Source organism: Myxocyprinus asiaticus, chromosome 2 (genome assembly GCF_019703515.2).
Source record: "Myxocyprinus asiaticus isolate MX2 ecotype Aquarium Trade chromosome 2, UBuf_Myxa_2, whole genome shotgun sequence".
NCBI classification, from domain to species: Eukaryota; Metazoa; Chordata; class Actinopteri; order Cypriniformes; family Catostomidae; genus Myxocyprinus; species Myxocyprinus asiaticus.
The window spans coordinates 58,021,362-58,033,569 of NC_059345.1; the positions used below are offsets into that span (position 1 = coordinate 58,021,362).

The window sequence follows — 12,208 nt, forward strand, 5'->3', positions numbered from 1 at the left end:
GTCAGCATCTGGACAGGTGAGTAAGTGGCATAGCACATCATTCACCTGGAACCGTTTGCAGTCTTCCAAGCTCTCAGAGCTTTTTGGTGAGTCATGCAGGTGTTTCATGTACCAATCTGGACAGACAACACTGCAGTTGTGTCATGCATAAACCAAAAGGTGGGAGTGCAGTTGCGTCCAATGTTGAACCTGGCATGCCAACTTCTCTGGAGGGATAAGAATCTCCTGTCAATACGTTTTATGCACGTCTTCGGTCACCTGAACTGCGACGTAGACTTGCTCTTGCATCAGAGTGTCCTACCAGGGGAATAGAGATTACATCATCAAATGGTGCAGAGGATTTGGGAGGTATTCGGGGAAGCCGAAGTGGACTTGTTTGCTTCCTCTGAGACAACACATTATTGCCTCTGATATTCAACGATGTGCGCTTTGTTGGGTGTCAATGCCCTTGCTTACCAAATATGCATTCCCTCCTGACTGCTTGCTACACCAGGTGCTATGCAAGTTTCAGGAAGACAGTGAAATCTTACTGTTGGTTGTGCTGAATTGGCCAAAACCCTCTTGGTTTCAGGAGCTGGTCGAGCTGCTGGATGCTCCTTTGTAGAGGATTCCATTGATGAAAAATGTGCTCTCACAAGTTTGTGGTACATTCTGGCATCCCCAACCAGAGCTGTTGAACTTCCATGTCTTGCTCTTGAACATGGCACATTAGACACTCAGAGGTTGTCGCAGTCAGTGCTAGTCACCATATTACAGGCTAGAGTCCTCTTCATCAGGCCACTCTACACTCTGAAGTGGCTCTTTTCGATACTTGGTGTTCATCCCAGGGCAAGGACCCTAGATGCTGCCCGGTGCTAGCAATACTTTGCTTTGTACGAAAGCGTTTGGAGGCGGGACTGTCTCTATTCATGCTTAAAGTTTATGTCACCGAAATTGGGGTGGGACATGAACCTTTGGATGGGTTGTCGGTTGGCAAACACCCCTTCATCAGTAAGTTTTTGAGTGAGGCTATATGGCTGAGGCCCTCTCGCCCTGCAACTGTCCCGAAGTGGTACTTGGCACTCATGTTGGAAGCGCTTATGGGTTCCCGGTTGAGCCGTTAGATGCAGTGAGCTTATGTATACTTTATAAAACTGTGCTGCTGCCTGAATAGGCTTCAGTGAAAGTAGACCTACAGGCCTTCTCTGCAAATGACTGTTACTCGTTTGTGGTGCGTTGGCATTAGAAGCACAGCGTTAGGGTTAGGATACCCGGTTCCCATAGCATCAGCTACTGAAGTAGAGCCGAGAGACCTACTTGAAAGGGAAGGGTCAGAGAGTTTAATAGACTTATAGTATTTGGATAAAAATTCTATATGAAAATTTACAAAAGAATACTTAAAAAAAGCCTTGTGCTATTTTTTGCAGTTAGTTTCACATCTTTAGGTCAAACGGTTAAAGTATTTAATAGATTTATATGGATAAAAAAATCTCTATAATAATACCAAGTTTATACCCCCAACTTTTGTTGGTCAGCAAGTAAAGTTCAAATCGACCCTCCTTTTCTTTAAAAAAAAAAAAAAAAAAAAAAAAAAAGCAAAAATCGAGATTACATTGAGGCACTTACAATGGAAGTGAACAGGGCTGTAAAAGGCGGAAAGGCAGAAATGTGAAGCTTATAATTTTATAAAAGCATTCACATTAATTCTGTTAAAACTCTGAATGTATTAAAATGAATGTAGGCCTATTATTTGAGCTGTAAAGTTGCTTAAATCGTTGCATTTACGGTCACTTTACGGTTTAAGGCGTTACGTCGTCATGGCAACGAAGTTGTAAAATTGTATATAACTTTACACAGAAAAGTTTAGTAAGCAATGTTATCACACTTAAATCATGTTAACACGCTTACTGATCATGTCTTGCGGCTATACTTTTAAAATAGTGAGTATTGTAACTTTTATGGATTGGCCCCACTGGTTTTAATGGCAGTTGCCTCACTGTAACTGTAACTTTTTTAAAGAAAAGGAGAGAAGAGTCAAAACAAATTTTTGTGGCAACATTATGCCACAAATGCTGTCAACTGAGCTAAACTTGTATTGAACCCAGAATATTCCTTTAAATGCTTGCTGAGAATATGCATTAGCTATATTTGAGGAATATTAAACATGCACTGGATGCACATTAGATATTTTTCATGAGATTTGAAGGATCGAAGTAAATGTATTCATTTTAATTAAAAAAATGTGTCTACTGAAATGTTAAAAAAACTTCCAGGCTTTACTTTCTCACCTCAAGTTTGCATAATCAAGCCTACATGACAAACAGCATTCCAGATATTTGCATTAGTTTTACAATAGCGTGCATGCACAACTAACCGTTAACAGTTTTGGAAACTACAGATGTACCCCCTTGACCTAACGCAATATAATGACACACATTAAACTATTATATATATATGCAAAGGTTATTACTTTCCTATTCATTTTTTGCATTTAGTCTCGGTTATACAGGCAGAGGAGCAGTATTTTCTTCTATCCAGTGGCACCAATAACACCAATGGCACCAATGGCACCACATGGGATGAGGCAAGGTTCTACTGTCAGGTCTGTTATAAAGAAATGGCCACCATCAATAGTAGAAATGTCCACCTTATCGTGCAGAACCTTATTTCAGACTACTGGATTGGACTCCGCGAGAGCTTCAATGGCTCCATACCATGGTCCAGGTGGTCCAATGGGGATCCTGTTACATATCAGAACTGGTACCCTGGTCATCCTGTGCTGAAGAAAATAATTCCTAAATGTTTCTCAACTACACAAACTCCTCTGTCTACACCAATGACTACCCCAATGACTTCTCCTGAGACAACTTCAATGACTTCTCCTGAGACAACTTCAATGACTTCTCCTGAGACAACTACAGTGACTTCACCAAAGACCTCATCAATGACTTCTCCAGGGACCTCTTCAGTGGCTTCTACAATTAACAAAACAGTGGACTACTGTCCTCTACTGACAGAAATCCTTCTGTGCCTAAATATGACATTAGGTGAATTGGAGGTTGCATACGATGTTAGCTCTCCTCCTCAAAGTACATCCGTTAAGCCTCAGACTGTCACATCTAGTGACACCCCTAGTACCACTCCTAGTTCCACCCCTAGCACCACCCCTAGTACAACCCCTAGCACCACCTATAGTACCACCCCTAGTACCACTCCTACATTCACCCCTGATACCACAGCATATGGCACCACAGACAGCCCTTGCAGCACAGAACCTGAAGTTCCTGATGAGTATATTGAGGATGCTTGTGTGGCCCTTCTCAGCTTTGGCATGTGGAAGGAAAAACAGTGCTATGAACTTCTACCTTTCATCTGTTATGATGGTAAGAGTTTGTTTTACAGCGCAAAATCATATTATTAGGCTCATTGACAATAAATGTTAAATGCGGATCTAATACAGCACTTCTGTATTTATATACTACCTGTACAAATGTACCTGAATTGTTTGGATATATAATCTCAGTATGATTATCTTAAGCAGCAGCCAGAATGATCATGCAGGAAGTCGACATGCTGCTACCAAATGTTCCGTTACCCTGACGTCGACCCCATTCTGCCAGGTTAAAGAAAAGCAGCATATCCCATCAGACATTTTTTGCATAATTTCAAACAGGGGTACTGTTTCCTGTAGTGCTATAGATAGCATGTTGCGTCATCAGCCTTAGAGACATGGGTTCTCATCAGGGGTGTAAAGTAACAAATTACAAATACTCATGTTACTGTAATTAAGTAGTTTTTCCCAGGAATTGTACTTTTTTACGTAGTTTAAAAATTGTATACTTTTAGTTTTACTTGAATACATTTTAAGTGCTTTAACTGTACTTTTAATGTGCTACTTCCCTGTCCTGATTTTATTTTTATCCATCAACGTGATTGGCTAGGGAAAGTCTCGTGACTCCCGTCAAATAAAATCACACCTAAAAAACTTGAACAGCAGCTGTAGATTTGGCGCCAACTTTTATGGATGTGGAGGATGCCTCAAACACATTTCAACACCTGAACATCACGGCCGCACCTGAAAGGGCTTTTCACACTGAAAAAGGCCAATTGCTTGACTGTGTCGTGTGAGTTTAACTTGCTCAAGCCAAATATCAGCATTAATCCTGCCTCTAATTTGAAGAAACATATCGAGGTAAATTTTATTTTTCTGCTTATAGATTCTGTGTCTATAATGTAGCCTGTTAATTAGCTATCTATCACTGAGATTATTGGGTTGATGTGAGAGATTAAGGCAATATTACATATAGTGCTGGGTGATAAAATAATTTTGATTTTTATCTGAAAAAAAGAGAGAGAGAGAGAAAGAGAGAGAGAGAGAGAGAGAGAGATGTCCTCGATGATAAACTTTTGAGTAATTTTCTATACTTAGCCTTTGTTCTACATCTAGACCAGGGGTGTTCATAACATCAATCGTAATAGCAAGACAACCACTGGTTGGTTGATCTAGATAAAATATAAAAGACTGACTTTTTATTTCCTGACATCTGTAGCTGCGTGCTGTTTGATTGACAGGCGGCTAATGTTTGTGCGCTAATGCGGGAACGCCTCTAAATGGTCAAATACACTTTATAATTCCACCAATGCCGGTCTTGGTGAGGCATTAATGTAAACGCAGTCGGTTTGGTCTAAAGTGAATGTAAACAGTGACAAATGTTGGACTTGAAGTGTGCACGTAACCGAATAGAGCACTGTCTAGAAGGCTATGTCATATAAAGGCATAGATATTAATCAAACAACAATAACAAGGAAACAAGAAAACCACTCACTACTTTTGGCTGAATAACCTGAGTAGCTTTAAAAGTATTAATGTAATAGAATAAAACAGTGACATTTTTAATAATAATATTTTTTAATAATACCAACCCCTGATGTAGAGAGTGTGTTAATTTGTATAATAAATTACCAGGAAAGTAGAGATGATAAAATAATGTATAATTATACTTAGCCTTTATCATGTTTTTTCTAATGCCTGATAGAAAAGTATCAACCTTTGTAGAGCAATACTTCAGGCAGAACATTCCACCAGTCACAAATTTCAGAAAATTGTGCATCATACATTAGAATGAGAACACAACTATTTCTGGGCTTAAAAGATACAAGAACTAAATCAAAAGGAGTACAATGTGGCCCCCATGTGCTACTTAAAGATATGGTTCACACAAAAATGAAAATTCTCTTATCATATACTCACCCTCATGCCATCCCAGATGTGTATGACATTCTTTCTTCTGCAGAACACAAATTAATATTTTTAGAAGAATATTTCAGCTCTGTAGGTCCATACAATATGAATGGATGCCAAAATGTTGACGCTTCCAAAAAGCACATAAAAGTAGGATGAAAGTAATCCATATGACTCCAGTGGTTAAGTCCATGTCCTCAGAAGTGATATGATAGGTGTGTGTGAGAAACAGATCAATATTTAAATCCTATTTTACTATAAATTCAACTCTCTGCCCAGTAGGTGGCAATATCCACAAAGAAAAATGTGGAAGTAAAAGTGGAGATTGACTGAGCAGGGAGGAGAATTTATAGTAAAAATTTATTTAAATATTGATCTGTTTCTCATCCAACCTATCATATCTCTTCTGAAGACATGGATTTAACCACTGGAGTCACATGGATTAGGCTACTTTTATGCTGACTTGTGTAATTCTTGGAGCTTCAAAATTTTGTCACCCATTCACTTGCATTGTATGGACCATAAGAGCTGAGATATTCTTAAAAACTTAATTTGTGTTCTGCTGAAGAAAAAAAGTCATACACATCCGGGATGGCATAAGGGTGACTAAATGATGAGATAATTTACATTTTTGTGTGAATAATTTATTTTGAAGGCCGATGTGGCCCCTGTACCAAACAAATGCTCTACTCCGTTTATTGTGCGGGACATGACGTGCTAAGTGACCCTTTTTTTTTTTTTCTTTTTTTTTTTTTGTATTCCTTGCATTGTTTTGAACATGTTTTATGCGCAACAGTAACTCTCTGTCAACATTAAGGGAAATTTAGACATTACACATAAACTGATTCTAATGTAATTGTTTCATACATTGCGATATAAAATGGGGATCATTGTACTGAAAATAACTTTTTCATTTTTTCATTTCTGTAATCATGTCACCCTTTTATTTTTTCCATCAGATTCATGTAGTGTTTACAGTATCATAGATAAGTGATATATTTTAAACGTTGTCAGTCACAAACACCCATAAAATACCTATATTTTTTATTCTTTCTGGCAAACAGCCATAAAAGGGAATGTAAATTACGGTATGTGTGCCTCATTTTTAAATTACAGCATAGAGTTTTTATTATAAAGGGGCATAGCTTTCGCAACTCAGTACTCAGTACTCACTACTCATGAGTACTTTTAAATCTTGAGTAGTTTTTAGGACAGGTACTTTTACTCTACTCAAACTGCATCTTTTAAGAAGTAACAGTATTTTTACTTGAGTATTATTTTTCAGTACAATTTCCACCCCGGTTCTCATCTCGTGTTGAAACCAGGAAGAAATCACCTTAACATACTGTAATCAGTGACGAGCTTGATTCGGAGGTTGAATTTGCCATCTACAATTAAATTTGTATTCCACTGGTGGTTAGGTTTAGGGTTGTGGTCTAGGTTTGGGGGTGAAGTTAATAAAATTAGCAGTCCTCTTCACTGTATTACATAATTTACAACTAAAAACTCCTTGCTTTACAACTCACCTTTGGCACCCATCTGTGGAGATTTCACTGGAGCTCACACATGCCCATATGTTTAAAAACACTTCCCACTCCGGCCACTTGGGGCAGTGGTTTGAATTTTGGTAAGCACAGACCGATTTTAGCTGAAGAACTTTCAACCTTCAGTTGCCAAATTCAAAGTAGTTGTGTCCCAAATGGCGCACTATAAACTTACAGTGTGCACTCGGCCATCTAGTGTAAGAATTTTCAAAGTCCTAAATGGACAATTTAGTTTTTTTTACTACACGGAAGCACTTGCTGTTTTTCAGTTGGTGGAAGTGCTGCTAGCTTTAGCACGTTAGCCAAACTCAGTTCAAAACTAATATCTCATAAAATGTACATATTTACACAGCGTAGGTTGATGATAAAACATTCAGCTCACATTTGTAAGGTGTTGTCTTCACAGAAGTTTCGCTAGTTGCCATATTTATCATTAATTACAACTGTTTTGTCAGGCCAGCATCGTGACCAAGTAACAACACCCCTTCCACTACATATGGCAAGCTGCCACCGTTAAGTGCTTGAGGTGTCCAACATTCCACACATTTTTTAATTTTTTGGGGGGGTTGAAGAAGAAGATCATCTGGGTACTTGTAGTGCACTTTTTTTGTTGCATTGTCAGTGTGACCATACTATTCGCACTACTTGCACTACAAAATGGTTTAGAGTAGTGCAGAAGTATGAGAACTGGGACACACCTAGTGACGTCAGTCCGCAGCTGCTGATCCTACATAGTCCCTGAATACATTTACCATAAATGTTTCTTCTCCTGTTTCTGCTTCTTTAAAATCTGCCAACACATCATTCTCTCTTATCTACATAATGTCATTATATTCGCTCAGTGCTCCGCTGCCATTTCTTTTTGGTTTTTTGCCAATTTACCTTATTTCACACCTATTTGTGTGTAGAGCGTTTCTTTGGGAAAATAAACATTGATAATGTGACCACGCATGAAAGCTTTCTGTACTGGAGTGCGGGACCCGGCGAGAACATCAGCCACTACAGAGTGGAAGTCACAGGGGACTATAACCAGACTTTTAATGAGACTGGCCTGTCCAAACAAATACTGAATCTCACAGCAGGAACACAATACAATGTCCAGGTGTTCCCAGTGAAGTGTGGCAGGGATCTCAACCCTCAGAATGTCTCCTTCTACACCTGTAAGTAGACTTGGACTTAATGTCATTGTGCACACTGTGTCTTTTATTGCAAGTTTTCAGTTATTCCAGTTATTTATTTATTTATTAGATTCATGACCATTCATTATTTTAGGATCTGATTTACCAGTTTATGTTTATCTGCGTTTATTCACATTTTGCATTTATTAATTTAGCAGATGCTGTTATCTAAACAAAATGCTGTATGCAGTTGATCATTTTAATCAAAACAATGAAAAAATATTTAGTTTGTAAAAAACCACTGTTTTTTAGTTTGTCAACTAAAGAGTGGAATGATTCCTGTTTTAGGGCCTTCTGGTGTTGGTGACCTGAAAGTAGTGTGTGTGACAAATGATAGCGTCAAACTCAACTGGACTAAACCAGAAGGCAACCGTGACTTCTACTCAATACAAGTGTCAGACAAATCAGAAAGCCAAAAGTTTAAAACTGAAGAGAGTGTCATTAAGGGTCTTATACCAGGCAACAATTACATTTTCACAGTAAGAGCTGTAGTGAATAATACTACTAATGGTGTGCCAAGCAACATTTCTGCTTACACCAGTAAGTGCACAATTTTAAGCTTGACTATATCATAAAACACTTTTTTTAGATGTAAATGTCAAAGTAATTAACGTATGTGTGTGACCAAAACTGTTCTATCGAGATAAAAAAAATGTAAGAAGCTAACCACTGTTTTTGGTATTTATTTTTCAGTGCCTTCACAGGTCTCAGGCCTAAAATCAGCAGACAATGACAGTTATGTCATAACAGCCTCTTGGGACCAAATTGTCGGCAACACATCGGGTTATCTTTATTGTCTTAATGAAACCACTCAGTGCATTAACTGCAGTGTGCATCATAACAGCCCAGATTGCACTAACTGCACCATTATTACAGACAAGCCCATACAAGTGAGTGGTAAAATACCTGGCACCAGATATTATCTCTGTGTGGCAGCACTAACAGACAATAACACCTTACAAGGACAAATGGTTCAAATCAATGCATACACATGTGAGTCTGGTGCTTGGTTACTAAAATCCTCTTATTGGTTTAGACACACTGATATTGACATTAAATGCCTGCTTGCCACTGTCATAAGAAATTCTGTTGTTCAGGTTCAGTAGTAATAGCAACAGGCCTAAAATATCTGACCTATTGGTCTATGATGTTTTGAAAGTTAAGAACAAAATATATTACATTTTATAATATTGCATTTATATAAGCAAATAATGAATTTCCACTACCAAGTTGTTAGTTTGAATTGAATTAGATAAATGTTTAATTCTCAGGGCACCACTCCATTAAAGGAGGGATTTTATTAATGAAAAATGCTGCAAATGAGTGCCCAGATTGAGTAAAAATTAGGATTTATTAATATTGTGTCTTGTCCAAGTGTCTTTTTGTCTTATTGTAAATATTTACATTTTGAACAACATCAAAGGCTGTTTGATTTTTTTCTCCTCTTTGAATTTACTTCTTTGCTCATACTGTAGGTCCAAGTACTGTGAGTATTACTTTGACCCCAAATAGCCAAACCATAAGTGCCAGCTGGACAATCGAAGGGAATTATAAAACATTCAATGTTAGTATCAGAGAATCAGCTGACAATAGGACTGAAAGCACTAAGAATGAAACCACTACGGAGTTGCATTACAGTTTTACTGGGCTAAAGGCAGGAGTGAATTACACCATCACGGTTGTCACTCTTCTAGAGAATGGACTGCCAAGCGATCCTGCTATAAAATCAATTTATACTAGTGAGTAACACTGATGTTGTCAATACTGTTTATCAGGCTATTCATTTGCCTTGTATATTGATTCTGTTCCGCAGATTGTCATTCCAGCTATATAACATCTTACAAACTTCAAATCTATCCACAGTCCCTACTAGCCCTGGGCCAGCAACGGCCATTGCTTTAAACAGTACTGCCATAAATCTGACCTGGGAAGCTCCAAAGGAGTCATTGGGAGCCTCAAAAATTAATTATTATGTTACATATTCATCTAAATATTGGAATGAAGGCAAGAACACAACTGTAGAGAAGGAAAACATCACTTTTAATAATTTAAGATCAGGAACAAGGTATAACTTCAATGTCTACGTTGTGGCTGGTAATCTGACAAGTAATCCAGTCTATGCTTCTGAAATGACAGGTAAATAAAGTGCATTTTAATTTTATCCTCACATCTTACTCTCTGTCATTATGATGCTTGTTTATGAAACCCACATTTAGATTTATGATCTGCCCAGGTTTAATCTTTTACCTATTGCATTTCATAATTATTATGATATAATAACATGTTATTAAAATGCTTTGTTGATGCACTCTTTGTGTCCAGTATATTTTTGTGCAGACAGTACTTTTTTCAGACAGATGTTTAGCATGTTTGGTGATGTTTGGTCTCCATGTTTATTTTCAGTGCCTGAAAAGAAGAAATTGACCTTCACAATGTTGTGCACCACTGGAACTCCACTTTACTGTAGTAACGACATGACTCAGAATGCCACAATAACTGAGGTGAGAAATTATCACATCAAATTTTAAATCATGTTCTTTGAAAAAGCAACTTCTCCAGCATTACTTTGAAATGAAATGCACATGCCCATGAAATTATTTGTTAAGTGCTAAAGATAGAAATTTAAATTCACAAAGTTATATTTGTATTGATATTATAGAAATACACTTGCACACTTATATTGATTATAAAGGTTTGTTATTAAAATTAAGTACAATCTCATGTTTCATTTAAACATCTTAGCTTGAAGGCTCACCCACTTAAAAATAAATAAATAAATAAATAAATAAATAAATAAAAGTAAAAAGTAACCTTACTGAAAATAACTGTAGTCAAATAAGTTATTCAATTCTGTCTTTCAGCTGATGAAGTATATTGACAAAAACTTTAATCGCAGTGATATCCACTGGATCCTTAAATCGATAAACAGGAAATGATAATGCCATGATGCCTACAGCAAAAACTTGGTTTGTAAAAACAAGCTGTCTGACGATAAAACCATCATAGGTTTTCCTTGTTGTTTTAATTGTATGGCTTAACAAGCTAACTAATATTTACAATTTATATTTAACTCTGACTTGGCCCATTCTCATGCTTTGAGTTCCAATGACTTAAAACTGTGTATTTGTTTTTATTTATTTATTTAAAAAAAAAAAAAGCTTTATGCATTGTCTGAGAAAATGCAGAGTTTGTCTTTGTCCTATACACTGTGACATGTTCCACCTTTAAAAAAATGGCTTAATCTTTTATGATATAACTTTTTAGGGAGTCCCTTTCATTAAGTATTTTGATCACAGTTCAAACAATATAAAGTCTGTTTTTAGAGAACCACTTTCTTGGCACAATACAAACATATTGACTTGAATAATGTGTTGTGGTGCTATGATCTTTGCTGGTTTAGGGAGTAGCCATTTTTGTAATGACCTTCAACCCTGTAACATTTAACCCTGACACATTTTTAAGTGTAGCAGGATTCATTGATTTTTGTGCAAAACATGCTTTGAAAGATAATTTCAAACTGAGTAATACTATCAGATTATTATAGATTTTTGTATATATTTGATATTATATTTTTGTATCTATTCAAATTAGATGCTTTGAGTTAGTAACTGTTGGTATAGGCTATACTTTGCAAGGTAAGGCTGTGTTCCCAACAATTGTGGTTACGACCCTAATTCATTATGCCTGAGGTGAGAAAGGGTGACTTCTTGAAAGTTCAGCAGAAACATTCTGAAATGAAATGTTTCATGCATATGTACGATTTTACAGTATAATTAATGGTGAATTTTATAATATGTTACTTATTATGTAAACAAGAGAATACATGTACTTGTACATGCACTTTTAAGGTAAACTATTTTTATAAATTGCAGTGAAAATCAGTAATCAGGCTTTCCCCAGAGTCCCTGCATGACCCATCACATTTCATTATATTTTTTATGGAAACACTTGTTTTTTTTCTTATTTTTGATATAAGTTACTGTACATTGGGGAGTTACATGTTAAAGTATATTTTATGTAGTTTAGGTTTTTGTAGATCCATAAGGTTAATAGTTTTTTTACAGTGTATACCCTTGTGCTTCAATTTTCCTCTGTCATTGATTGTGTATTTTCTTTAGTGTAATGATTCACGTTCTCTTATCATGGTTAGCTATTTGAAAGTGCATTGTTTAGCAGCCTATATTGCTTGTTTTCTGGTATACTCCAGGGTTTATTGTTAGTTTTTGAATTTGGTTTGCTTCAAGTATTGCTTCATGTAAATTCTA

The 12,208-nt window shown here is 36.7% G+C and overlaps 1 protein-coding gene across 1 annotated transcript; it reads left to right on the forward strand.

The window, feature by feature from the left end:
• Positions 1-1,012: 1,012 nt before the first annotated feature.
• On the forward strand, positions 1,013-11,043 carry LOC127449903 (fibronectin-like). The gene is made up of 9 exons (XM_051713533.1): positions 1,013-1,108; positions 2,489-3,362; positions 7,674-7,925; positions 8,232-8,483; positions 8,637-8,936; positions 9,419-9,682; positions 9,807-10,079; positions 10,347-10,444; positions 10,805-11,043. The coding sequence occupies exons 1-9, from the start codon at positions 1,013-1,015 to the stop codon at positions 10,877-10,879; spliced, it is 2,484 nt and encodes an 827-aa protein (XP_051569493.1). The 3' UTR covers positions 10,880-11,043.
• The last annotated feature ends 1,165 nt before the right edge of the window (positions 11,044-12,208 follow it).

Bases quoted from the DNA above. Each gene is read 5' to 3' on its own strand.
- LOC127449903 (XM_051713533.1), top strand. From the start codon at position 1,013: ATGGCTGAGGCCCTCTCGCCCTGCAACTGTCCCGAAGTGGTACTTGGC. The intron at 7,926-8,231 runs GTAAGTAGACTT...TTCCTGTTTTAG, and splicing joins GAATGTCTCCTTCTACACCT to GGCCTTCTGGTGTTGGTGAC. The intron at 10,445-10,804 runs GTGAGAAATTAT...TCTGTCTTTCAG, and splicing joins AGAATGCCACAATAACTGAG to CTGATGAAGTATATTGACAA.